The sequence below is a fragment of the Spizellomyces punctatus genome (genome assembly GCF_000182565.1).
Source record: "Spizellomyces punctatus DAOM BR117 chromosome Unknown supercont1.3, whole genome shotgun sequence".
NCBI classification, from domain to species: Eukaryota; Fungi; Chytridiomycota; class Chytridiomycetes; order Spizellomycetales; family Spizellomycetaceae; genus Spizellomyces; species Spizellomyces punctatus.
This window is the reverse complement of record NW_015971539.1, coordinates 810,692-836,353: the sequence shown is the minus strand read 5'-3', so window position 1 is coordinate 836,353 and position 25,662 is coordinate 810,692. Positions and strand designations below refer to the sequence as shown.

Below are 25,662 nucleotides of genomic sequence, written 5' to 3'. Positions count from 1 at the left end.
ACGATGCATATCCATAACAGCAGCCGATTCTGTCGTTCAAAACATCAATAATACAATTCAAACCATTCCCTCTCGGTCGTGCATAAAAGATGCCAAGAGCAAAAAATGCCAGCTACCTATAAAATATCGACTGCTCCATCCGTAGGCTAGAGACCTTATCGTACCAGACAATGCCACTGTTGATGGCCGAATGCTACTTTCTCCCATAAGCCTCCTCTTCTGTTTTATACTTTTGCGTGGTCCCCCAATGTTTTTCAGCCGTAACCATCAAGTGAGCTTCAAGAGGGTCATGGCATCCATCGTCTGTATCAATATCCGACCATTCTCGTTGGACACTCGGCGGACAAGGGGCACGGGGAACGCTGGCGTTAGAGGAAGGTAGGGTGCTACTGGCGCTGGTGGGGTCGGCACTGTTGGTACTTGTGCTTTGGGAGATACCGGGCGCGGTGCCTGCTACAGTAGGAGGTACAGCAATAGGAAGACTTGACGACGACATGGTTCTGACTTGCTGTCAGCTAGTTTGCGCGCTGGGTTGGTATTGAAAGAACTGGGGATTGAATTCTGACAAAAACGTATAACGCAAATGCACCCAAGACCCATGATCGCAGGGCGCGACAAACGCTACGTAATCATCTCGTGCAATCCTTTTGAATGTGGGCTATGCTATACACATGCTATATAATACAAGTACATCGTGCCTTACAGTACGTTCAGCCCCCCACCAGATGCTTATATGCCCCTACAACAGCACAATCTGACCCTCTATTTCAACTGACCCCAATGGTACACGGTGTTGTAAAACCTAACGGCATCAAAAGACAAGGCAATCTTTGTCACAAACTTGAGCATGAGCTGGGGATTCTCCTCTGACATGCGTTCGAATGTTTCTTTAGACAGTCTCCACAGCACGGAATCATCATTGGCCACTAGACGGCAGGTTCGTGGACGACTAGTAAACATTTCGAGCTCCCCAACCTGTACATATGTTAATTTAATGAATTCTCCTTGAAAGACAAGTGTATCTTTGACTCACCATTGTCCCTGGTAACAACGTCTCAACCACCTTCATTTGCTGTCCTGATCTATGATGCTCCACAATTAACAGGGCTAGCTCCCCTTCCTCAATGACATACAAATCCTTCGCCTCCTCTCCGGGGAACCAAAGTATCGTGCCTTTCGCCACAGTAACTCGTTGAAAGCGTCCTTCACAAAAGTGCAATAGTTCTGCATCATACTCTGCGTTTTCCGAGAAGGCTTGCAGGAGAATTGCCACAGGAAGGAAACCCTCGCGTTCAGGGCGAGGAGGCAATGGGTCTTCTACTTGTACAGCATTAATATTAGAGGCACTTATCAGCAAAGGGGATCAGGGTCCTGACCTTTCAAAATCTTGGAGGCAGCCTTATGCACCTCCTGCTGTCGTGGCGTTAAATGAGATATGCCAAAGACGGAACCAGAGTCATTCAAAGCTGGTGGAACTGTATGCCGAGGTATTTCTGCATGAATGTGAGTGTGAATGACCAGATTGTGTCGACATTAAACTCTTGTTCCTACCCAAAGATGCAGCGCTACTACTCCTCGACGCTTGTTTGACGTAATACGTCACCAGCAACTGGTTCTCACACCACTCCAGAGCCTCGTTCAGATTCCCAAAGTTATGCACATTCAGAGCATCCTGCTCCTCTTCATGCTCAAAAATCCCGGATTGCGCAAGTGTTCGTCCAACAGTGGCCAACCCAGCAAAAACAAGACCTGTGTTGCGCTCTCGCAACATCCGCTTGATGCGATGGAAGCTTTCCAAAGCCGAATAGTCGATGCCGTAAATGAGAGAGAAGTCAAGGACAATGTACCGGATCCGCGGATTTTCATTGAGAACATTTTGCATATAGACGTCCACTGAGAGTGAGACGAGGTTAGATTCCCATATACAAGAACTTCAAGCGTAGAGCAACTCACGTTGATTGATTGTACCAAAGAACATAAAACTAAACGAAAATGTAGAGAAGGGCCGTCAGTCAAAGAGTACAATATGACATATTCACTAGGTATAACTAACCCTTGCAACTTGATACAATGGATCTGGTCTCCAACTTGATCAAGGAAACATTGCTGTCGGTACAATCGATGGACGGTCGAGCGTAATTGCGAACCAGTATATACGGCACGTATCACGGATTTTCGAGCATACATCACCACTATGGCAAGACCTGGATTAGACATTCCTACTTCCGTCAGTTCAATTCAATGGACATACCAAAGAACGTGCAGGCGAGGATTACACCGGCCACGATTCCTTCGGTAAACCCCACGACACCTAATAAACCGGCAAAATATCCTCGCGTTCAACAGAATTGCCAGCAGGTCATTGACAATGCATGCTCATACCCATGATGGTGACAATGGATAAAATTGTCAAATACTCTAAGGTGTGAATCCCAGTGTTCCAAGTATCCACAACGCTTTCCTTGAGTAAGTCAATGCCAAGATGGAAGATCAACCTAATAACGAGAAAACTTAGCGAGTCTGTATCATTCGATCTTCTATGAAACGAACTTCACTTACGCGCCCACGACGATCGTTGGCACAAAGGCAACGACTTTGCCACCGGCTATCCAGACCAGCGCTGTACCCAGGGCTAAAAGCAGACCACCTGTAATGGAGGCCCCGCCCGATCGTATGTACAGAATAGAATTGGAGTACACTAGGTAGTTCTACGAGAATGAATTGCATAAGCAGCGGTAGATCGGTAGATGTCGAGCTAAATTGTTAGTTACCTGTGTGGCTCCAAAGAGTCCCGACACAAAATTACTGATGCCATGTCCTATCAGCTCCCTGTTCAGGTCCACATCTTGATGAGTAGACACGGCAAGAGCTGGGACTAAAGCTACGTTAGGAACATGCACCAAGGGTTTAACAGCTGTCGCCGACTCTAACCATTTATGGGCACATGGAGTATGCCAAAGAACGTAAGGGCCAGCTGCGTGGGAATTGTCGCTACAAAAGAAGCATGCAGGTTAGCAGAGCATGGTATTATTAGAGTCCAGATCAACAACGCACCAGGTAGTGCAGTCCAATCGACCTTGCCGAAATCATAGTACGTCCAGAACTCGTAAAACGGAGCTGGTTCACCCTCTGGCATTGGGAACAGCCAGCCGCTTCGGCGAAGCTCGTCCATCGGGATTCGTGCAACCAGCACAATGATAAAAAAGACGACGGGCACAGCGACATAAAACATTGGCACAAATAGTGGGTGATGAATACGACGCTGCATAATCTTCAAACACACGGCAAGTCCCAGACTGGAGCCCCACAACATTAGAGCGGAAGGTGTAAAGATGTTGCGAATCCATTCTAGCGAGTACTCGTTTGGTATGCCGGTGGTCACTTCTATTCCCGTCAGGATCAGGAAAAGTCCAATACCACCTAGAATCGATCGATGCCATTAGCTCCAGGTGGTACAAGTATGGACATGTGGACATATTGCATACCAATGCATCCGACCAAGATATGGCGCGGGAAAAACTAGAAAGAGAGAAACAAATGGTTATGCAAGGACATTGGCAACGAGGATAATAGCAACGTACTTGAATCAAGTTTCCCAGTTTGAAGGCCCCCAATAGGAAGAATACGATCCCAGTCATAAGGGTACTCATTGCATAGGCGACCATAATGGTGGCCAAAATAGCCTTGCTGTCAGCACCGTTCATGTGCTCTTCCACTGTACGACACATAATATGCAAAAACGGCATGACCTCAATCATCTGTACGATAACAGCATGTTACCTCACATTCAACTGACTTTATTTTACGGCGACGAACCCACCATACTGCCCACTGCTCCCTTGAAGGCGGAGCCACCAAGGGTGTATACTAATTGTGAGATGAGAGTGCTGCGATATTTAATTTTTTTTTTAGCGAGACGTCCAGAAAATCCAACGGGTCGCAGTTGATTCACCTAGTTAAGAACATGGAGATACCAGCTTGAATGGCGGTATCTGGCATATGTTCATCAGACGACGGGAAGATGATGATTCCGTACGACATCTGAAGTAATTAGTCATTTCAGTACTTGGCAGAGAGCCTTCTCCATTCAAAGTCACTTACAGCATCCAAGAGATTGAGAATCAGAGCAAGAACGACAGCCGGTAACGCAGCCATAATCCAACCGCTCCACGTAAGGAGATCTCGCATCTCAAATTGCTTGAGGCTCCGCACCATTTCGTGGAAACAATTATCCCAACACTGTCCGCCGTACGATTTTCGCCCGCTAGAGTAGGCTTCGTCCATGACCTCTGCACTGGCCCTGTCCTCCCACACATCATCGTTTCCAAAAGTTCCACGTACGCCATTAGGTTTTGCGAAGCCTTCCTCTACCTGGATGGCCGCTCTGAAAGGCCTGCTCACATCGGGCATCTCGGTGTCCTCAACAGGACGCGCAGACTTGGCTGCCAGCAAAGGTGTTTGTTCCGTAGACGTTTCAACATTATCTTCAGCATCATCTGCCGCTGTCTGTTGCTCTATTGATAGCGCAAGCTGCCGGAGCGCGCTCAACTGAGACACTTGGCGCTTCCTAGCAAAACCCTCCGTTTTCTGCTGCAGTAAAGAGTCAAACATATCCTTTCCTGCTCGCGGATCTGCTGATGACGCTTGTCCCGCGCCCCCGGTAGCGTCACTAGTACTGTCCTCGGGGGCAGATGGACCCTCACGGAGGACGTTAGGAAATGGAGGACGGGTGGACCTCCGCCTGGCAGCTTCGAGTGGGGTTGAACCTAATTTCAGTTCGCGATATGTCCATGAAAGCGTTTGCTGGCGTACTTGTGCAGCGGAAAGTGTCAAGGACGGTTCGTCAATGGAGTAACCTGGGAAGAGTAATTAGTTCACGGCCCTGGGAATGACAAGCAACGGGTACAAGTCTCGCATACTCACAGCTTTCGTCTGACCTCGTCGAATAGTAAGACCTTGCAATTTGGGTTCTCCCACGACCGGATCCAGTTCGTCGGAGTCTCGCTGTTATCGGGTGCTCTGCCTGTGTGGGAGTGGGGATTGTCGGCGTGGGAATAGGGAGGCTTGCTGGTGTACCACCTCGAGCAGATGCCGAGGAGTTGGAAGACGAACCAGAAGAGGATGAGCTGGAACGCGAGTGACCTTGGCGTTTGGAATGAATCTCGCCGGGGTCAGTCATATTTTGTCCACGGACTTTTGCAAGAGACTCTGTGTAGCCAATCCCATCAACGTCTCAAACTATGTTGCGAGAACAATAGCGAATATGAGCGCATTGCTTGCGGTGAACTTGGCGTTAGCCTGTCTACATGTATTTATTTATTTTTCTTTCCAATGCGTCCTTTTGATCTGAATTTTTCCTAGTGGGAGACTGTGCCCAAAAAGATAAGAGGGATACAGGCGCGTTTATACAGGCAGGGATATCTCATCTAAAAAGTGCTGATGAGATTGTAATAAAAAAGCCCCACAATAAAACCCTTTCAGCAAGCAGTATAAGTAGTTGATGGTGCGAAAAGGTGACGACAACTGTGAATGCTACGACATCACCATTTCTGCTTTTTGAGCTGCAAGCCCACTTTGTAAAGCGTCAGAAGCCCTTCCGCCTTTTTGTCGATGGAATTGTCCCATCGCGGGGCACAGCGTTTTTACTGCAAGCATGGCGACTTTGTCAGGTCACGTGAACTCAAACAGTCGTCATCTCGCTCGACATCTTTGCACATCTCGCTGAGCGCCACGGCCTCACCATTGTCGGTTACGCCGCCCAGCAGGTTGGCGGCAAGCCGCGTGCTTTGCTTATAACGCTATGAGCTCATCAGTCCTTGGCATTCTTCTTATATGCTATTCCAGCCGTGGACACCAATTGGTATTCAGCTATCCTAGCGATCCTAAGCGAGTTCGCGGCACATCTCGAGACGAGCAGAGATCGCGCTTGCCTCGAAACCTACCAGGGTCCTCCGTGGGACAGCCAAATGAAGTACCTGAAGTGAGAGATGGCGCTGGGCGTGATACTCTGCGTGAAGGAATCTCCCAAAGACCAAGCACCGCCGATCTCGAAAGGGCCAAGGCTTGCTTGCGTCCAGACGCTGAAAAGTTTCTTGGATTTGACACACATTTTTTGTCTGATATTCTTTCCCCAAAGGTGGCATTGTGTGATAGGCAATTCCAGCTCACAGTAGACGATGTCACTTTTATCGGCCACCCGACACTCTTGCACGCTGACCGCCCAGGCACGGGCCATCGATTTGCGCGCATGATTCAAAAGAAACGTTTAGCGGCACACATGGGAGCCGCAGCGCCCACATCAACCAATTTGCAGGAATCCGTTGCTCCTGGAGTGACGATCACACCGTCGTTGTCTGACCGATCCTCATCAGATCCCTTTCTCAAATCTGCTAATTCTCCTGTGAACATTGCCTCCGCCCATCAGCTGTCCATGTTCAACCTTGTCTTTGCGATGCAGCCTGACCGCGGGCAATGCCAAGTGGATACAATGTACAAACATGTGATATCAAAAATCACGGCTGCCCTAAAGTATGAACAACTCAAAAGAGGTTACATTCGAAAGGAAGCCGAATTGATTCTATCCATCAAGGACGAGGCGCAAGTAAAGTCTCTAGGTAAGGTTATATTCTCACCTCGCCGTAGCGTCATTCCGTTATACCAATGCAGTTGCGTTCAAAGAGCGAGTTCGATTGAGCGACGTCATGGACCAGGTGCTGGCCGAAAGTACATTGGCGCGATGTCTAGCGCACATCTACAACTCAATAACAAACGACTCTGTGGCGCATGTTGTCGTGAACTCTTCTGTCGATCTCTCCTTGCACATTCCAGATCGTGTAAGCAGACCACTGGCACTAACAGAATCGACGACACTAGCAAGACCTAAGTATGCTTTTGGGTCAGAGGATACCGGCAGTCCGATTCTTCGGCCCTACCATGCATTATTACTTTTATACGATCCAGAAGAGATTCTCAAAGCGCTTCCCCTGGATCCTTCGCCTCTGCTCGTGGAGTTGATCCAGATTGTTACCCCAACACAATGGTCATTTTTCTTTTGGGAACATGTTCGGCCTAAATGCTTTTATTTTAATCCTATCTCCCTCTCTAATATCCAGTTTCGAAGAACTCCAAACCACTCTTGACTGCTCCTTGTCCCAACTGTATCGTTTGGCCGCTCACCTGGTTCATTGGCAGAAAGCCAAAATCATTGACGTGATTAGCATACGCAACGTTTATGTTGTTTCACAAGGCGCTGAGCTAGATCTGTGAGTTTGCCTTCGTTCATGAGACAAGTACTCATCTGTCCAACTAACACCTGATCTTATAGCTTGCCACGCCTTGTGCAGGATTTCAATAGCAGATTTCCACAATTGGATCTCCCGACCATTCTTTCTGATCTTTCCATCCCCCGTCCGTACTCCGCCATAATCCCTCAGAAGGAATTCAGAACCCTGTACCTTGAGGTACTGACTTTTCTACTTCGATACAATTTGGTGACACAATTGCACATGTATATCTGTGCGTATCATTCTTCTACCGAGCGTTACGACATTTCTGTGACCTGATTCAGTTAACCGGCAATACTTGCAGATCTGATGATACCAGAACATATCTGCGGTAAAACAGTGATGGGAGGAGAGGCCGAGGCTCCAGGGCCACCAGCCGTATTCATTCCTGATCCGGCGCGAGCAACGGAAGTGGAACGCGAATGGATAAATAAGTTGGCTTATGAGCATCCGCCGGCCATTGGATCCTTGTTTCTTCGGTGAGTTGGTGAATGTCAGATACAAGTTATGGGGGATTGGAGCTGACATTGTATCGGGTGTCAGATTAGCACCGTACTTTTCGGGAAAGTATCACGTTGAGGAAATTGTATTCCGGGAGAATTTGACCAAGTAGGTCCCTTGCTCTTGTTTATAATGGTTACTGTGTAACTCATTGGACTGCGTTCCTCAGGAAAGATCTGCGGACTATACTAAGGTGAAAGCGTCGCAGGAATACGTATACGTATAGATTCCGTCTAACTGCTCTCATGTTCAGTCGGTTTCGGGAAGTTGTCGTATCTGCGCTGTTACCGTGATATACAACCGTTCTGTTCGAACGACTACCAGCCTTTTCAAGTTGCAAGGCTTGATAACCCTGTGCAAACCTTATGGCAAACTTGGATCAATTAGGCTTAACCCTTGGTATCTTGGATGTAAATATAATACAGCGTTTCGTTCCCACCGTAAAGTATATCGCGTCTAACCGATTCTCGTCTCTACACTGGGTAATGGGGGACATTCTTCCCTGACATAGTGTGTGGGAAAGTACAAATGTATTTAGCTGTTGCATTGCAACCGGGTGAACTTGTAATTGACATTGGCATTAAGATATACAATTCTGGTTTACTAGTAGCGCAACATTCTAGAACTATCATGGTGGTGGGCACTAGTAGACAGATTTCCCTTGCATGGTGGTGGGTGCTAGTTACCCTGTTGACCAACCGTGACATTTATGTCCAATTAGATCTAAGTGTAGGGATGAGAACGCACTCAGTGTCGCTCAGGCTTGCATCCCCGGCCAATATCGTTTTCTGCACGTGATATGCATGGGTAAGCATCGGTAATGAGGATAGGGCAACACGTAAACGACTTTGAAGTGATCGACGTTGTGATGCCCAGTCGCTATATTTCAAATCCGTACCTTCATGAGGATCTTCAATTGTCTAATGACCAGGGTTTGACATCTAACCAAAAACAAGCTTTTCAGCAAACAATCGCCACAGGTGCAGCTCACATCCACGCCCATTATTTGGCTTCTGACGTCAACAAAGCTGATGTCTACACCGGATTATGTGGAGCTGCTCTTGTACTGTGGAAGGTTGGCAATAGTAGGTCCAATGAGCTGGCGGATAGATTGGTTGAAATGACTACCAATATGACATCCGGGCACCACGTCGGGTTTATCTGTGGAGAGGCAGGTAGGCAGCATAGGTGACTCTCTGTTACCCCGTGTTATAGACCCCTATTTGAAAAACTTGTCTAGTTGTGGTAATGTTTCATTGTACCAAGCACGGGTATGGCTGACCATTTTTTCCGTCGATGCAGGTCTTTGGGCGGTCAGCGCTCTGCTCGTCCCAGACCTGCAAAAGAGGGCTTTACAGGAGATTGAACTATGTGGAAAAGAGGCCATTTCTAATCCTCGGGAGTGGAATGAGGTTCTGTACGGTCGTGCAGGTGAGGAGACAGAGGCTCATGCAGTGCATCTGGCCCTCAGAGTGGCATCCTGAACGAAAACCGCCAAGGCTACCTCTATGGACTCCTCTTCCTCTCCCACCACCGTATACTGCCATCAACCTTCCCACTAGCGCATCTTCTCACCCAAACAGTCAATACCATTCTCTCAACATGCGAATCCCGACGTCCATATGTCTGGTCGTGGCACAATAAATACTACCTAGGCGCCGCGCATGGCGTGGTCGGCATCCTATGTATGCTCTTGCGTGCTAGTCAGGTTGAAGGCGTTTGTGTGGATCTGCAGGGTGTGAAGGAGACTCTAGAGTGGGTTGCTAGCGAAGTGATAAAGAGGCAGGGCGGTTGGCCAGTGGCGTTGGACGAGGAGAGAGAAGGAAAGGAACTGGTCCATTGGTAGGATATTACTGACAGAACGTCAGCCGCATGGATGGGGTCGTTATGCCTGGTTTCTTTATCATTTTCAGGTGTCATGGACCACCGGGAGCCGCACTCTGTCTTTGCCGCGCATACGAGGTCTTTCGTGATCAGCTGTTCTTGGATGCGGCAAAACTGGCCGCAGATGTTGTATGGGAGAAAGGTTTAATTGCTTCCGTTTCGGCGCTGACATTTATGTGATACTTACTGGCAATATTTTCAACCTATTCCTAGGATTGTTGCGCAAAGGAGTGGGCCTTTGTCATGGCATAAGGTATGCATCGGGCGTGACTAGCGCTCATGGTTCAGCCTCAACTTGATTCTTGCACCAATTGCTAGCGGGAATGCATATGTCTTCCTCCATCTCTATCTCCTAACTAATGAGAGGCTATATTGGCATCGGGCGGTGAAGTTTGCAGAGTTCATACTGCAGTGGGAGGACCTGACGAGGCGTCATGTTCTGAAGGTACCAGATCACCCTTGGTCATTATTTGAGGGGTTAGGTGGTGCTGTGATGCTATGGAATGATATACTGGAAATCTCTTCTGGTGGTGGAGGTGAAAGTGTGGGGTTTCCTGCCTTTATGGATGTTTGATTTCGATGTGATTGTAGCGCTTTTGGTATTTGCAGTTTTATAATCTGGAGGAATGCAGCCAAGATCATAGTATGTTGGAGGATATGAATATCACTATTTGAATACAGCACATTTATTGTTGCAACATATGAGATAAAAGTAGGATTCTGGCTAATTATCGCATGTGTAAGTAGGCCAAGTACGTAGTAGATAGGGGTTCGCTGTCGCCAGACCCAATAGGTTCGATCCGTCCAAGTGCACTGTGTGTGACATTTCTTATTGCCATCACATTCATAACATGACTGTGCCCCGCGCGAGTAGCTGACCAGTTTGGCCTCCTTCCAACTCGACATTTTGCAAATCTCGCCCGTCACTTTCCGCGGTTCATGCAAGCGTCACAAGATGTACGTGTTGAATGATTATGATTCAATCTACCTGTAACTGTCCTGGGTTGAGCTGGCCGAGCTAATCGTCAAATTTCCTGCCTGGTTTCTGCACAGCATCCGCTGAAGCTGTCCGCAGCCGATGACGAGGCACTCATCCGATATGAGCACAAGAAAGAAATTAGAAAGAAGAATTTAGACGCCTACATAAGCAGACCTGGTGAGGAATGACCTATTACCCATGTTAAGTGACTTGCTTTACCAATTATTCGTTCCAAGATCTATCAACCTTGAAGAATCTCGATGGCTCAATTAAGAAGAATACTTCGTTTGTTCGGAAGCTCCGAGTTAGCCTCACTCATGAGCAACTCCCATCGCTTTCGAAGGAACTACTATCACTGAAGCTTGAGAAGTATCTTTCAGAGATTGTCTCGGCGCTCTCCGAAGCAAAGTTCAAATCCTCCGCCGATGTTTGGGCAGCAGTTGAGATAAGCTCCCTACTGCACCAGAGATTTGCCGACTTCTCTTCGCAGCTTGTGCCCATGATAGTGAAACAACTTGGTCCTCCGCCACCGCTGTATGGCATGGCACCAGACCAGAGAGAAAAAGAAGAATCTGCAAGGATCGGGAAGCAGCGAAGCATGCTCAGATTTCTTGTGGAACTCTATCTGGTCGGTGTGGCGAAAGATCCACCCAATCAGAAGGATGGATTAATTTCAGTAATACTTAAAGATATGGTACGTATTTACATTTGAAGTCCGTCCGGCACGCAAAGGAGGCGAAAACTAAGCTGCAAGGTACAGCTTTCCTCGGATAAGGAGCAGCATGCCAACCTATCGCTTGCTGTTGCTTTTGTCAAGCACTATGGTGATCAGTTCCTTGGAGTTCTGCCCAAGAAGGGCCGGAATCGCAGTGACAGCGTGGCTGCTGACCCTGCTACCACTGGAGATGAGGACGAAGCCTTGTCGTCAACCGAATCTGTAGCTACAAAGCAGGTTTGTCTTCGAAGCATCGACTTTGCGTGCTCGAAGTGCACATGGCTCACTGTTGCTGCCCTAGCGCCAGAGCTTCGTGCCGAAAGAGGTGCAAGAAGCAGTCAGGGCGACTTTGCTTGAATACTATACAACCCTTGAGCGTCACTTGATCCGGGATCATAAGGTATTGCTTCCCTATGCGCCGAACATACGAAAGTGCATCATTCGTTCAATACTCATCGTCGGCCTGTAGCATATCCGAAAAGTGGAGAAGAATAATCATGAACATTACATTGCTCGAGGTGAAATTAGCGAGGATCGCCAGGAGCGATATGAAAAGGGATTGAAAGCCTACGAAAAACTTCTCAGCGGCACACAGACCTTAGCTGAATATTTGGAGCAAGAGATGCCAGATCTCCCCGAAGATGAAGGAATGACCCGGATTGGAATTGGGATCACTGGAAATGCTCCAGACAAGGAGGATAAGGTACGTAATAAGTTCATGGAACATATCAGGAGCTGGGAGTCAATAACTCTACGATAGGAGACTCATAGTGTGTGGGAGGATGACGATGCAAAGGCGTTCTACGAAAACCTGATAGATCTGAAAAACCATGTGCCAGCGATTTTCCTTGGTGAGAAGAAGGAGAAAGCTGAAGATACTCTGGATGAAGGAAGCAAAGGTCTCGAAGGTGCCCCGGATGAGGTGGCTGATCAGAGTCGGGAAGACGTGCGATCTGCGGATACCAAGGACGATGAAAAGGACGATGCTCTTCAGATGGAGGAGAGTCCAAGCGATGAGACAGGGGAGGAGGAAGAGGACATACTGGAGGCCGATGAGGATGAGGATGAGAAGAATCAGAACGTCTCGTCTACTGCACAAGCTGCGCTCGAGACGCTACTGAATCGATTACCAAATGCTCTGAACCGAGACACGATTGACCAACTTGCCATCGACATTGCATTTTTAAACTCAAAAAGCACGCGCAAAAAGTTGGTCAAGACGTTGCTAGCGGTTCCTAGGCAGCGACTGGATTTACTGCCTTATTATTCACGTCTCATTGCAACGTTGAATCCCTATATGCCTGATATTGGAGCTGGCATTGTCGATGCGGTTAGTGGGATTGACATCTGCATTTTGCAATGACTCTCTTGGCTTATCGGTTACTAGCTGGAAAGGTCCTTTCATGGCCATCAGAAGAGAAAAGAGCAAGTGTTCATCGAGGAGAAAATCAAGGTTAGCTGAAAGTCTTATTCGCTCCGGATATTTATATTATATTAATCTCATTGTTTCGTTTTGTAGAACATCCGATTTATTGGCGAACTGACAAAGTTCAAAGTAACGCCCCTTCATATCGTGTTCCACTGTATAAAAGTACTTTTAGATGATTTCAAGCATCACAATGTGGAACTGCTATGTACCCTACTTGAGACATGCGGGCGCTTCCTTTACAAGTCTCCTGAAACCAGTACTAGGACCTCCAATTATGTAAGTGACGATGACATATGCTGCATCTAGGATAAACTGTAACCCGTTAATGGCGCCACTAGCTCGACATTCTTATGCGGAAAAAGAATGTCAAAAACATTGACAACCGGCAGGCATTGATGATTGAAAATGCCTTCTACCAGGTAGTAATAAGTTGCGCATTCATTGATTCAGCTATCACTGCATTTTTTTCTTGCTTACCGTTGCAATTTATCTACAGTGCAATCCGCCCGACCGACCACCTGTTGTAGCCAAAGCTCGCCCACCGTTGGAACTGTACGTCAGGAAATTAATATTTTCCGATCTGACCAAGAAAACGGTTGATAAAATATCAAAACAACTTCGCAAGTTGAACTGGGAGGATCCAAAAGTGCGCCAAATAATCACGCGAACATTTTGTAAAATCTGGAAGATCAAATTCTCGCATCTCCATATGGTAGCCTACATTGCATGTGAGCTGACTCGCCATCATCCCGAATTCGGCGTTGCGGTTGTCGACAGCACATTGGAAGAGGTGCGAATTGGTTTGGAGCAAAACATCTTCACGCACAATCAGCGCCGCATCGCCGTTGTTAAGTACCTTGGAGAATTATATAACTATCGGATGGTGGAAAGCCCGGTGATATTTGACACATTGTTCTTGATTGTTTCGTTTGGCCATGGTAATGAAGAATTGGGCTGCCTGAATCATGCAAAGGTAAATCTTAACTTACACGATTCAACACTTTAAGAAAACAACCTTCCTCGCTACGGTGTGGGGATACCGCTGGATGCTCAGCACGATTTCTTCCGTGTGCGGTTGTGTTGCACTCTTTTGGACACTTGTGGACAGTGCTTTGATCGTGGCACATACGCGAAACGTCTAGATGCGTTCCTCGCTTATCTACAAGTAAGCGCTCAAGATTCCATCGCGCATTGGGTGATATACTAATTCGTCGCAGATGTACATCCAAACGAAGCCACCTCCTGCCATGGATGTGGATTTTATGATTTCCGAAACATTCGAGCAACTGCGGCCGAATTTGAAATTGATGCAGAGTTATGAGGAAGCGGTAGCTGAAGTCAATCGCTTAGCCGTAGAGCAGATGCAGGCAGAGCAAAATGGCATTGGTGGTGACGTACCGGGAGGAGAGGAGAGCGAGGAAGATGACGATGAAGACGAGGATGACGACGATGAAGCGGTGCGTCGTAATAACGCCACCGGGGAAGATGATGATGATCATGTTGAGGACAGGGACGATGAGGACGACGAGGAGGAGGAGGGAGAGATGTATGAAGATACTGTTGTGGTGCACGTTCAGCATGAGCTCGATGAAGAAGCGGACGAAGACTTTGAGCAGCAGTTCAGTCGAATGATGCAGGAAAGCATAGATACTCGCAGAAACGATCGAAAATCAACTTTCGATGCGCCTGTTCCTGTGCGCATAAAGTCCGGGAACACAGCGGAAGGTCAGGAGGAGGCTGGGAACGGACAGGTGGCATTTACACTCTTGACAAAGAAGGGCAACAAACAGCAGGTGTGTTTTGTATCCTCCATGGCGTATCCTTATGTATAGGCCACCTGGATGTATTAATCTGTCCTTGTAGGTGAAGACTATGGCTCTTCCCGCCGACAGCTCATTTGTCATTAGTACAAGGAGCAAGCAGGAAGCAGAGCAAGAGGAAAAACAACATTTGAAACAATTAGTATTGAACTATGAAGAAAGGGAACGTGAAAATGCAAAGCGAGGTTGGTTTCTTGCTATTGGATGACTTTGGTTCATCAAGTCCAACTCACCTGCTCGGGTTGTTGAAGCGGTTGAAGAGAACACCATCTGGAACGGCCGCCCTCATACAGTCATCATGAGCAGTAGTGCACACCGTGGAGGTTTGTATCGTGGGAGCGGTGGCCGAGGTCGTGGCTTCGTCAGCACTCGTGGAACAGGAGGAAGTTATGAAGGAACTGGCGGTGCACGGGGCGGGTACGGCCGATCTGCAAAGGTTACCGGCGGAAAGTGATAAGGTACGCTTAAGATGCAATCGTTTGGTTGTTCGGGGACTAGACTAATGGTGTTGAACATCTCCGTTGCGGCTGTAGCGAGAGTGAATGCTGGCCGTAAATCGCAACCCAGCGTCTGACCATCCCACCTGCGGCTTCCTACCATGAGAGCTGCTAAGAACTGAAAGGAATCTGTCCCTCGCGAGTCTTTGAACTCTATATTTGTTCCGCAAGCGACCAGCCTATAGATGGACTTTCAGTCATCTTACCCAAGTCTTCTCCTGTGCTCATGTGAGGACAGCTGACAACACCCTACACGCGCGGACATGGGAAAGAGAAAGTAGACGCTTGCGCAAATCGATGACGATTTTGGGATAAGATCCTCGTTGTATGTGAGCCAACAGTGCACTGCACATGGAAACAGATCAAAATAATGCAGATATTATGTACAAATGCCCTCTTGCAGGACAATAAACAAGGGTTAATCTCGTCCCATCACCTTACGTACACCCTACATACTTTTTCTATAATTATGAAATACTGGGTTTGCGGTGCAGTTGTCGGTCAATAATGACTTGTAACAGTTTTCGCTGTTGTTTTGACAATTTGCCCAGATATTGCCACACACGGTCCCCTACTATCGAATAGACGTCGACCAGACATAAAGTGGCCAACCTCCGGGTTTCGGTGACCTGGCAACTCATGTACTAAGGAGACGCACGAATGAGGAATGATTTGAGCAGAGCATTAACTAGCGATGTCGAGTCCTTACCATGGCACCAATATCTCCAATGCGCCAGAGAGCGTCTTCCTCCACATCTGCGCCATCGACTTTTGATAGAAACGTGCCTAAAATCTCTAAACCCGACTCAGCCGGGGTAGGCTCGTAAGAGGGCAGTGATTCGACAGTCAGCGTCTTTGAGCGCCCCGAGTATAGACGCGAGCTCACGGAGAGCATCTTTCGCTGACGTTCACGTGCCATATCCCATTCATAGAGCATTTTCAGCAATGCGTCGAGACACGCTCTTCCATCCAGTTTTTCTGCCATGATTGACAATGCATTTGTCGCGCTTCCAGAAACCTTTTAGGCTGAAATATTAAAAGACGGTATCACCCGGCGGAAAGCATCGCAACGCACCAGCTCTGTTCCATCGCTCCTGGCTTGGAGTAATACCATTAGAAGCTCGGCTTCATGACCAATAAAATACTGGCTGAGTCTCTCTATCATCCTCGTCAACAGCAATAGGCATGTTTCTTGTTCCATTTTGTTCTAAGCCATAGCATAAATGATCAATCCTGGAATATTAAATTTGTGCACGCATCAACGAACCTGGCCCCCTCGTCGCAAAAAGCTGAGCAGTACAGCCAATGTTTCTGCGAACCATTGGTTCCAATATTCCTCTTCGTCAAAATCATCACCCGGTGCTGCAGAGCCGTCACATATCCGGTAAAGCCGGCGCCAGACGGTGTCCTCTGCAGTGCCTTTGGAGATTGCGTCGAGTAAAGTTGGAATCTCTCGTGCCCTATCTATCTTGGAGAGTTGCATTGGCGTTGGCGTACCCGCCGAAAATACTGGTAGCCGTTAAATGTCGATTATCAAAATGACAACCTCCGTGGAGCACAAGACTGTCTACCTACCATCAAACTTGGTACCCATATGTGTTGCGCCGGGTTTTAAAGGCGTTGTCTCGGTAGAAGACCGTCGCTCCCGCTTGATCCCTACCAGTCCTGCCGAGGGCCCCTCGGATCCCTTTCGCTTAGCAGATTCCCTGGGACTACTGTCTGCAGACTGTGGCACCGCTATGTCCATCTGCTCGCATGCCTCTGATCCACCTCCTTGCTGTGACTGCTGGACTGCCCAGACCAGGGCTGTCTCACCTGCTCGATGTACCGCAAAGCTGGCTTGAGCACTGCTCATGTCTGCCATGCCATATGGCATTGTCTCCTGGAGTCAAATAATATGGACAGTTAATAAACGGTTGCTATATCTATCAAAGCGGACACCTACATCCATTAAGTTGCGGACATGGCCTTGCAGCATCAATGACGTGTCAAATGTCATGTCCGTCATGTCCAGTAATGTTGCGCCTTCGCCTGCTTCAATTCGGCTCAAGTCCTCCACTGTTATGCCTTCACTGGGTTCACCGTCTCCAAACTGATCATGGACTCCGAGCAGAGCTGGCGGCCCTCTACTGATTCTGTCTTTTGAAGTTAACAACGTACGCTTCACACCTAGCTCTTCCTGTATACGTTCCGTAATTTCGTCATCGCAGGTGCTTAACAGGTGGGCGAACTGGTCCGGTCGTGATTGTTGAACGAGACGTAGCAGCCGTAGCAGCCGCCGATCGTCGCCTCCCGGGTGCGAGATTTGATTGACAAGACCATGAAAGAGTAATTGACAGTTGCTAGGATCCGCAAAGTAGGCAGCAACTTCTCCATGAATCGGTTCTGTACCGATATTGGTGCTTTCTATCCATTCTGCAGCACCCCATCGGGCTAAACGCTGCGTTTGTGCTCCACCTGGACATGGATCTGCTTCTGAAGGTTTCGTCAAGAACCGTACAACCATATCCAAGAGGGCCACAAAACCCAACCTGCCCTTGACAAATTCAAGGGCTCCCCGGCCCGCACTCTGGCGCCCTGGATTTCCACTGCCAGCAGAGGCCAGAATCGGAATGAGCAGTTCAGAGATCGCAATGATTCTACTGTCTATCAAAGGGGCCAAATACTCCGCATCCAGCAGCGTACTCGATATGTCCTCAGAGCCCTTCTCCAAAAGATGTCCAATCGCTGAGCGTATGGCCAGATTGAACTCGGGCTCCATCTCGAGAGAGATGCCGCGTTCGCTATGTTGACGAGCTAGCGTTGCTAATGCACAATAGCCCCGAACTTGCTCATCCACATTCTCATGCATTAGTTGCTGCAGAATAATACCTCTGTTGTCTTGTGGATCTTCAGTTTTGGGCGTGGCGGCGCGCAGTTCCCCGACAGAATGAATCCCATCCTCCAAACTGAGGCCATTTGGTAATGGATCAGACTCCTGTGGTTCAATAGCGAAGTTGATCCCTTCTACGGTTCCTTCCGAAAGTGCGGGTGAGTCATTGGCTGGGTTTGAAAATGCCGATCGAGTTGCGGCAACAGCCCGTATCGATGGGCGGATCTTGGCAGGGGCAGAGGACAACTTCGCCCGAGAGATAGCTTTGCGGGTGGCGGCATCGAGTGTATCGAACAAACTAAAATTGCAAGTCAGCTGCAAGCTCCTTGATCCTTAGCGCAAAGAGGGCAAGTATGCTCACATTTCCGCTCGCTCTGGCCAGGCGCTCTGAAAATTGCTAAACGTCTCACGGCAAGTTTGGCGCACGGGCCCATTTGCATCCGCCAAGCCCTTTTTCAAGCCTTTCTCTACAATGTCGAGTCCACCGCTTGTCTCCAATGTCGACCGGCCGGTGTCAGAAGATCCCATCACTTCTACAACAGTTTTAATAAAGAGGGCAGCGGCACTCCGGGTACCTGCACTCTTATCACTAAGCGCCATTTGGAAATATTGGACAAATTTAAGCTGATACGAAGTTCGTTGGAGAAGGATCTGGATAGCGCTTATACTTGCGGTTGCAACGACCTTCTTCGCTTGCCCGCTCAACTTGAGCAAGTTGACTATGAACGCGTCAACCAATGGATCTAGCTGGCAGCCCAGGATGTTTACCATATCGACTACGGTGGTGCAAGTCGTCATCACTAAAGCAGTACGCAAACTGTGCATCTATATTCAAATGGAACACCTGTATGAGGATGACGTTTCCGAAGTAATCCGAACGAATCAATTGAAACAAACCGTTCGTGTGATTGGTTCCGTGGCTGGTCGTATGTAATTGATGAAGCCATCAATGTGACGCGCGGTGCCGCGGCAAATGCCGCGCAAGCGCTGCAATGCATCCTCCCGAGCTTTCCAGTTTTCCTCAGTCTCCTTGCCCTCGAAAAGAACACAGATTGCAGATATCTCCATCTCCAGTTCTTTGCTGGACCCGATCTAGCGTTACAAGATAGGGAATTAATATTGTAATAACATGCTTGTCAAAAACTGTAGCATCAGGTACATTTATCGGATCGGGATCAGGTGCGGATGTTCCCCCCGCGAGATTATTTGGTGGGGACACCGCTCCTGTTTCCCGTCTTGGAGCCCCGTTTCCTAGTGCGGCAGAGGTGGTTCCGGACAAAGTCGACTCTGACCGATCAGGGACGGTGTCTGCGGGACTCTCGGCCTGTCCGTCGATAAAGTTGGCTAAGATATGATCCACAATCGATTGACGTATTTTATTTTTGACGAGCTCTTTTTTTATGTCGGTTCGCATGGCTTTTATGGTCGTGTTACTGTAGCAGCAGTTTAAATCTACGTTAGATAATCAGATAGAGAACCTCATCGGATGCCAATGTATACATACTTATACACGGCGATTACGGCCTCCTTGCTTGTGTTTCTGACACTTTCATTCGAATCCTCCAGTAGTCTCACAAGCAGAGGAATATACTGCTTTACGGGAAATTCTGGCACCGCTCGAACGCACTGGACCAACCATATGACCGCCTATGATATATTTTTAAGTGGGCTAATTCTTTGGAATTTGGCACTTCAGCAAGCGAAATGACCTGTTCTCGTCCGCGTGGAGTTTTGTGGCCAAATCCATTTGTCTTCATTTCTCGGTCTAAAAATATCAGCATCTGTGCGTACGGTCCGCCTTCTTTATTGGAATCTTTGCTCGCGCTATGAGCGACACTACGGCAAACAATCCGATAGAGTTCAATAATCGCTGCTTGCGCAAGTTCTCTTATTTTCTCTTTGCCATCTGCAAGCCTTTCGACAACGACCGGGGCTGCAAAGACAACTATAGTTCTCAAATGTGAAGCGGAATTATGAGAACGAGCATCTGTCGACACCGACAGGACGGGCAGGAAGCTGAGAGCTTGTTGACACAATTTCAGCTGGGGGGACTTTATGCAACGCACAACCGCATCCAGGAAATTCTCATACAAGTCGGGCTTCCGAATCAATATTTCATATGTGAGCAACACATTCGACAGTGGACAGCACGAATTCGGACTATAAAAGGGCACGTACAGTACACTCACCTCTATGGATGCAACACTGATGGTCGAAAACTCTTGGAGAAGCTCCTCTAAAGTTTGCAGTTTCCGATCTATGTCTGGTATAGAACGGTATTAGCTCACTATATCCTGAAAATAGAAAGTTCTCGCCTGTATGCTCTTCACACGGCACTTCACCTACTTGTGCCTTCCATTGCCTCTACGAAGGCGCGTACGGTCTCCATTGTGACCCCGTTGAGATAATTGGGCCGAATACCTGCGAGCAGGTTATGGTTACTTCACGACGATCCGATACGAGGCAGTATTGCTAGCGATTTGGTGAGCAATTGCGTTGTCGGAAAACGTAGGAAAGGCAGGGACAGTGTATGCGATCTGGTTCTGGGTTGGATGGATGGAGGGACAAAGTCCGAATCTTTCGAACATCCTAGATTACATAATACAACGAATAATTCAACGTCTAGTATTTCCGTTGAACGCCTTACGGGGACGACCTGCTCGTCAGTATGGGACTCAAAGCAATTCTTTCCTAAGAGCATTTGCCTTAGACCGGTAGCCATTTTTGTCTGACATGCAAAACGGTAATCCGCACACGCTTGGTCATTAATAGGCTTCATGGCCGTTGTTTGGGTTTCGGAATATGTCTCGAAGACGGTGTGGTAACAGCTAACAGTATATGTATGGATTGCGTGAGAAAGCAATATTTATCCGTTCCAACATTTGCATGCACAACGTTTACCATTACACTGTAATATTCGCGATGACTCTGGAGGTTAAGGTAGGTATTGCGGATCACATTCTGTTGCAGCCGAGCATTTGTCTTAGGAAGAAGCAGTTTGCTTGGGAAATAAATCGCACCACTATTTCATCTTGAAAATACGTTCCACATAACTGGTGCAAGAAACCCTCCGTAGAGAGTTGGTGGAACATCATGACGACACAACATACTTGAAATTTAAACATATCATTCTGAAAATCAAGAGTATATTATTGAAATCGTAATCTTACGGCAGTTTTTGAGTGGGGCTCGTATGCTTCCCTCTTCGTCGCCGTGGTCCAATGCATTTTCCCAAACCCCCAGAAACATCGCCAGACTGATTCGCTCGCGCTAAAGCATACCAAGCAGCGACAGTCGAATTTTGTTTCTGGTCATTGGTGGATTGGGACCGCAATGAAATTGGTAATGGTTGTGGAAAATTGCTATTGACGGAAGATGGGCGTGATGTCGAAGGAATGGTATATGCATAGGGCAAGGGAGGAACATAAAATGTGGCAGGTGCTGAGGAAGTCTTTGATTGTGATTCCGTTGTGAACAAAGGTATCGCACGTTTTGCTAAATCGGTTTGCTGCTGTATTTGTTGAAGTCCAGTTGATAAATATTGCGATGCCATACCAGACATGCCTAACTGCCCCGCAGGCGGATTGGTTTGGGCAGCTTTTCTGTCCTCCGCACGTTTTCGTTTGACAGCTCGCGACGCACAGGGGGATAGGGCTTTCTTCGGGACGTCTGGTGGTGTACCCGCTCTGCTTAGGGATTGAAGGGCCAAGGCCGCATTGGTTACTTCCGTGTCGTTCGGACGGTTTCCTGTCAGCCCACCGTTGGTTCTGCCTAGTCTGGCTTCTCTGATGGCAGGTACTTTCTTTTTGGCGGAACGTGTGTCACAATTATGCTCTATACACATAGCGATTTAGTAACGTAACCGCCAATCAGAATAGTACAATGGCAGCATACCAAAATCTGGTAACAGCCTCTTGCATGATTGCATCATCGCTATACTGTTCCTATGTCCTGGCGTAACGCTGCATGTATCCACATAGTCGTTCTTTACTTCCGCTAAGGACTTCTTCTCCCATCCATTCTGCACTTTAAATATTGCGTACTTCAGACGAATTTCAATTTGATGCAGATACTGAAGCAGTGGTTAGCATGAAATATGTCGATTTTAAGGGGTAAAGATGATGATGACTCCTACCTTTTGATATGGTGCTTTCTTTAGGACTCGTTCCACTGCCAGCCGATCCCTGGCTCTAGAGAGGGAGAAATTGGTAGAGGGATCTTGGCACTGACTCTGACATCTCACGCCATCCTGCTGGTCTGGACTTGATGGCAAAGCTGGAGAGCTTGATGTACTGTGATTCTGAGATAAACGCTCAGCCACTAAATTTTCGATACTCATTGACCGCCTTGGCCGTGGCGGGCATTCCGTCGCAGCTTGTGGAATCAATTTGATGGGTTCAGGGCTACCTTCCTCGCTTTGTACGGAATGCTTAGGTTCTGCCCATTCCTCTGTTTTCTCACACGATGGTGATGACACAACACCGTCGATCGCAGCTGGCTCATCGGACATTTGCATAGGGTCATCTACACTGCCGCTCATGCAAGAGCTTTCTGGCCCATGATGCGGTGGGATGTTCGCCGCCGGACTTTGACAGTGGGACAGTGATTCACAGTCAAGTTTGCCCAGATGTCTGCTCTCTTTGCGAACATTGTGACCGCGAGGGTCTGTATCCAACATTGCATCTATGTCCGCTACGCTTAGCTCTCCACCAAGTTCCAGATCCGCATCCTCCAACACGTTTTTCGAACTTGTGGGAAGTTGAATTATTGCTTCCTGAAGAGATCTTTGGGTCCACGTAGACTCACTAGCAGCTTGTGATTGCAAGATGGTCGTAGAGTGAGGGGCGGAACAAGTAAACGAAGTGGTATGGGGCGCGAATGATGTATGCGCATGCTGGCATAGATTCCATTAAGAGTCAGGACGGCAGTTATAATAAAGACAGTCAAGATGTTAGATGCTAGGCGATAATCAAGATGCTTATTCATAATTGGACCAGATCGCCCACCTCCTTGGATATATTGGCCCCAAAAGGGGTAACCAAAGGCACTTCCGCGACCGCTTCCATTTAAGATTTAAGATAGAGAGAAATAAGAGAAGAACGTGCAAAAAGTAAAATGAGTATTAGTACGAAAGATTCGCTGGCGTTGATGCGGTATTTTGAATACCGGTGCGCGGGGATCGGACAAAACGCGCGATCGGCCCGTAACACCCGCTTACGCGCACCACCCCAAAGGCCGAAAATAGGACAAGACACATTAGTAGGCGGAGCCGGAGGAATCCACCGAGAGTACACGTTGCACTCGAGGTATACAGTGAGACTGGAAAAGGACTGTCTCTCTGGGCATATCCGAGAATGACAACCTGTTTTTGGATCATCTTAACCACAGGAAATGTGATCCATAATTACGCGAAGTTTCTACGTGTACTTCGAACTGGAAGCCCACGCTCTTTGTTCACGAGAATCTGGTAATGCATGTTCAAAAAATTACGAAGTCAATGTAGCGGAATATCCACATGAACTCCGTGGTTGACCATCTCGTAGAAGTTCAAGGCCGATCAGCGGCCTCACGTGGTCTGGTAACCTGACACGCGACTAAGCCTTCTTGTGAGTGAGCGTCAGCATGTGTGGCGACTGACAGAATGAGAATGATTTTTATGGAACGAGTTAACTGGAAAAAAGGAACTGAAATAATTTCATGGTAACTTCTCAACAAAGATGCTGCTTTTGGCCAAAATAAGGGTGTATGGACAGTCCCCAGCGGTAACACTTGTGCTTCTTCATAGTTAGGGCTCAGACATCAATAGCCCAACTCCGGCAAAATCGCCATACTAACTCTAGAATCCATGCGCACATCAATTCCCAGGTTTATATTTTTACAACTTAGCGTAGGCATTGAGGGAGATAGTCGCCCCACCATCGATAGGAATGACGGTACCGGTAATATGCGCCGAAGAACGACTGCATAAGAAGAGTGCCAATCCAGCCATATCTTCGGTTGTGCCAATACGGCCTGCAAACGATCAATTAAGGGTTGAGTTGGATATTATTTTGCATGCTTTTTCGGAATAGAACAGCCACCTACCGAGAGGTTGTTGCTTCTCCATAGTGCTGATTCCATGCTCAATACCGAATTTCGTCATACGGGAAGGGAACACCCCCGGAGCAATCGCATTCACAAGGATGTTTCGGCTGTTGTTGTCAATCAGGATAATGAAATCACAACGTAAAAAACAGATTCTGTCGCATACCGGGCTAGAGGGAGTGCCAGAACACGAGTCAAGTGATTCACCGCCGCCTTCGATGTAGCATCTAGGTAAAATCATTAGCTTCAAAGCTAGCTTTCAACTGAACAGGCGGATCTGCATTACGTACAAGACCATGTGCCATTGCCTGGTGCAGACAACTTGTCTTCTGCTGAACCCGCCGTGCCAGCGACAGAGCTGAAGGTTGGCAGAATCTTTAGGTTACACCACGTAAAATACACGATGAATCAGTCACAATCAGTCACCTGATGTTGATCACTCTGGCAGGACTCAAGTTGCCATCAGATCCCTTCTCAAGAAGTGGCAGTAACCTAGAAGGGTGTATTTGAGTGTTGATTACCAAAACGCCAACTGTCCGGGATCCAATGTATACTTACGCAGTAGTTACATAAAAGACACTTTTCACGTTTAAAGCCATTAACCTATCCCATCCGTTCTTTTCGTCAAAGTCCTCCAAATTACTGCCCCAAGCCATACCGGCATTATTGACCAGAATATGCAGTTTTGACTCGCGTTGCTTGATTTGGTCCGCAAGAGCATGCGCCTGCGCTTTGGTACCCAGGTCCGCTACGAGTGCAATGCATTCACCCGGGCCCATTTCAGTGAGTTCTTTTGCGGTCTCATCCACAACTTGCTTCTTTCGCGACGCAATGTACACTATACAACATATTAGACCAATGCAGACCACACCACAGCCTGACAAATTTGCAGCTCACCTCTTGCACCATTTTGTACCAACGCAGCGGCAATCACTATAGAGCGGTATAAATAAACAACTGTAAGCGAGAATACGCTGTATAAAGGCACCGATTTTAATACAACTCACTCTTGCCAATTCCTGTTCCACCACCGGTAACCAGAGCAACTTTGCCCTTGACATCAAATAGGGTCTTGAGAGACAAATCAGGAGCACTCATAGTGAATGAGGTACGATACTTCAGAGCTGGGAGGGTTTTACAAGCGAGGGATGTCACTGAGATGGGGAGCTTTATAACTTGACATTGCGATGCTTGTAAGTTTACCCGATCGTATCACGTGGCTGTAGCCATAAGCCCCAATCGCGATGAGACAGTGATACAGCAAGAACCTATGGCAGATCACAACAGCAGAGTCCATACTTTGTTGGACGAAGGAGAGAATAGTGTCCAGGACGATGACATTGAGTTGGATGTGGAGGCAAAAGCGTGGCTCCAGGAGCGGGTGAAAGAAGAAGCAGTACGTTCACGCAGTGGTCACCACCTGAAGAATTATATCCAACAAGTCTTGCCAGGCTCGCCTGAAATTAGCAGGTGTCCAGCCATTAATTCTGCCGGTAGAAAATGCTTTCAGATTAGTTTGTGGTCGAACTTGACGGACTGGGTGTTAGGTCAAGAACTATGGAATCGTGAGGCAAGAAGACCATAACCCTCCACTTCTC

General features: G+C 47.8%; 7 protein-coding genes across 7 annotated transcripts; 2 read left to right on the top strand and 5 right to left on the bottom strand.

The window, feature by feature from the left end:
• Nucleotides 1-10: 10 nt before the first annotated feature.
• Nucleotides 11-561, bottom strand: SPPG_01998 (uncharacterized protein). The gene has a single exon (XM_016750302.1). It carries the CDS (start codon nt 494-496, stop codon nt 194-196), a length of 303 nt encoding a protein of 100 aa, XP_016610956.1. The 5' UTR covers nt 497-561; the 3' UTR covers nt 11-193.
• A 68-nt stretch (nt 562-629) lies between these two features.
• SPPG_01997 (uncharacterized protein) lies at nt 630-5,607 on the bottom strand. Its single transcript, XM_016750301.1, has 19 exons — nt 5,545-5,607; nt 4,924-5,474; nt 4,102-4,856; nt 3,953-4,041; nt 3,821-3,887; nt 3,582-3,758; nt 3,486-3,519; nt 3,055-3,420; nt 2,932-2,991; nt 2,772-2,875; nt 2,560-2,708; nt 2,383-2,495; nt 2,252-2,311; nt 2,054-2,192; nt 1,954-1,982; nt 1,552-1,893; nt 1,377-1,493; nt 1,034-1,317; nt 630-975 (listed from the first exon to the last, which is right to left on the bottom strand). The coding sequence occupies exons 2-19, from the start codon at nt 5,177-5,179 to the stop codon at nt 763-765; spliced, it is 3,354 nt and encodes a 1,117-aa protein (XP_016610955.1). The 5' UTR covers nt 5,180-5,474; nt 5,545-5,607; the 3' UTR covers nt 630-762.
• Nucleotides 5,522-8,397, top strand: SPPG_01996 (uncharacterized protein). The gene is made up of 8 exons (XM_016750300.1): nt 5,522-6,614; nt 6,679-7,039; nt 7,113-7,262; nt 7,325-7,515; nt 7,588-7,762; nt 7,827-7,892; nt 7,954-7,977; nt 8,038-8,397. The coding sequence occupies exons 1-8, from the start codon at nt 5,801-5,803 to the stop codon at nt 8,075-8,077; spliced, it is 1,821 nt and encodes a 606-aa protein (XP_016610954.1). The 5' UTR covers nt 5,522-5,800; the 3' UTR covers nt 8,078-8,397.
• A 207-nt stretch (nt 8,398-8,604) lies between these two features.
• SPPG_08971 (uncharacterized protein) lies at nt 8,605-15,596 on the top strand (the record flags this gene model as incomplete). The annotated part of the gene is made up of 22 exons (XM_016757121.1): nt 8,605-8,959; nt 9,087-9,215; nt 9,284-9,626; nt 9,698-9,810; nt 9,882-9,921; nt 9,987-10,204; nt 10,543-10,625; nt 10,722-10,824; nt 10,884-11,341; nt 11,408-11,599; nt 11,664-11,762; nt 11,832-12,065; nt 12,123-12,692; nt 12,750-12,815; nt 12,882-13,067; nt 13,130-13,210; nt 13,288-13,729; nt 13,799-13,956; nt 14,009-14,584; nt 14,655-14,796; nt 14,863-15,069; nt 15,145-15,596. The coding sequence occupies 21 exons, from the start codon at nt 8,605-8,607 to the stop codon at nt 15,063-15,065; spliced, it is 4,791 nt and encodes a 1,596-aa protein (XP_016610953.1). The 3' UTR covers nt 15,066-15,069; nt 15,145-15,596.
• SPPG_01993 (uncharacterized protein) lies at nt 15,466-20,518 on the bottom strand. The gene is made up of 13 exons (XM_016750299.1): nt 20,327-20,518; nt 20,170-20,243; nt 19,690-20,079; nt 19,485-19,627; nt 19,140-19,413; nt 18,878-19,072; nt 18,342-18,805; nt 17,054-18,278; nt 16,684-16,990; nt 16,376-16,617; nt 16,184-16,315; nt 15,818-16,126; nt 15,466-15,752 (listed from the first exon to the last, which is right to left on the bottom strand). The coding sequence occupies exons 1-13, from the start codon at nt 20,367-20,369 to the stop codon at nt 15,576-15,578; spliced, it is 3,975 nt and encodes a 1,324-aa protein (XP_016610952.1). The 5' UTR covers nt 20,370-20,518; the 3' UTR covers nt 15,466-15,575.
• Nucleotides 20,519-21,130: 612 nt separating this feature from the next.
• On the bottom strand, nt 21,131-22,776 carry SPPG_01992 (uncharacterized protein). Its single transcript, XM_016750298.1, has 3 exons — nt 22,116-22,776; nt 21,875-22,052; nt 21,131-21,814 (listed from the first exon to the last, which is right to left on the bottom strand). Exons 1-3 carry the CDS (start codon nt 22,656-22,658, stop codon nt 21,147-21,149), a joined length of 1,389 nt encoding a protein of 462 aa, XP_016610951.1. The 5' UTR covers nt 22,659-22,776; the 3' UTR covers nt 21,131-21,146.
• An 841-nt stretch (nt 22,777-23,617) lies between these two features.
• On the bottom strand, nt 23,618-25,234 carry SPPG_01991 (uncharacterized protein). Its single transcript, XM_016750297.1, has 8 exons — nt 25,072-25,234; nt 24,962-24,997; nt 24,623-24,902; nt 24,491-24,556; nt 24,355-24,422; nt 24,231-24,291; nt 24,065-24,171; nt 23,618-23,992 (listed from the first exon to the last, which is right to left on the bottom strand). The coding sequence occupies exons 1-8, from the start codon at nt 25,160-25,162 to the stop codon at nt 23,856-23,858; spliced, it is 846 nt and encodes a 281-aa protein (XP_016610950.1). The 5' UTR covers nt 25,163-25,234; the 3' UTR covers nt 23,618-23,855.
• Between the last annotated feature and the right edge of the window lie 428 nt (nt 25,235-25,662).

Coding starts and splice junctions, on each gene's coding strand:
- SPPG_01998 (XM_016750302.1), bottom strand. CDS start 496: ATGTCGTCGTCAAGTCTTCCTATTGCTGTACCTCCTACTGTAGCAGGC.
- SPPG_01997 (XM_016750301.1), bottom strand. CDS start 5,179: ATGACTGACCCCGGCGAGATTCATTCCAAACGCCAAGGTCACTCGCGT. Junction 4,042..4,101: donor TTCTCAATCTCTTGGATGCT/GTAAGTGACTTT, acceptor TAATTACTTCAG/ATGTCGTACGGAATCATCAT. Junction 3,421..3,485: donor TATCTTGGTCGGATGCATTG/GTATGCAATATG, acceptor GATCGATTCTAG/GTGGTATTGGACTTTTCCTG.
- SPPG_01996 (XM_016750300.1), top strand. CDS start 5,801: ATGAGCTCATCAGTCCTTGGCATTCTTCTTATATGCTATTCCAGCCGT. Junction 6,615..6,678: donor GGCGCAAGTAAAGTCTCTAG/GTAAGGTTATAT, acceptor TTGCGTTCAAAG/AGCGAGTTCGATTGAGCGAC. Junction 7,763..7,826: donor ATTGGATCCTTGTTTCTTCG/GTGAGTTGGTGA, acceptor ATCGGGTGTCAG/ATTAGCACCGTACTTTTCGG.
- SPPG_01993 (XM_016750299.1), bottom strand. CDS start 20,369: ATGGAGACCGTACGCGCCTTCGTAGAGGCAATGGAAGGCACAA. Junction 18,279..18,341: donor TGGCCAGAGCGAGCGGAAAT/GTGAGCATACTT, acceptor TTGCAATTTTAG/TTTGTTCGATACACTCGATG. Junction 16,127..16,183: donor GGAGCGATGGAACAGAGCTG/GTGCGTTGCGAT, acceptor TCAGCCTAAAAG/GTTTCTGGAAGCGCGACAAA.
- SPPG_01992 (XM_016750298.1), bottom strand. CDS start 22,658: ATGTTGGATACAGACCCTCGCGGTCACAATGTTCGCAAAGAGAGCAGA. Junction 22,053..22,115: donor AGAAAGCACCATATCAAAAG/GTAGGAGTCATC, acceptor CCACTGCTTCAG/TATCTGCATCAAATTGAAAT. Junction 21,815..21,874: donor GAGGCTGTTACCAGATTTTG/GTATGCTGCCAT, acceptor CTATGTGTATAG/AGCATAATTGTGACACACGT.
- SPPG_01991 (XM_016750297.1), bottom strand. CDS start 25,162: ATGAGTGCTCCTGATTTGTCTCTCAAGACCCTATTTGATGTCAAGGGC. Junction 24,903..24,961: donor GGTACAAAATGGTGCAAGAG/GTGAGCTGCAAA, acceptor TATGTTGTATAG/TGTACATTGCGTCGCGAAAG. Junction 24,557..24,622: donor GTCTTTTATGTAACTACTGC/GTAAGTATACAT, acceptor ACACCCTTCTAG/GTTACTGCCACTTCTTGAGA.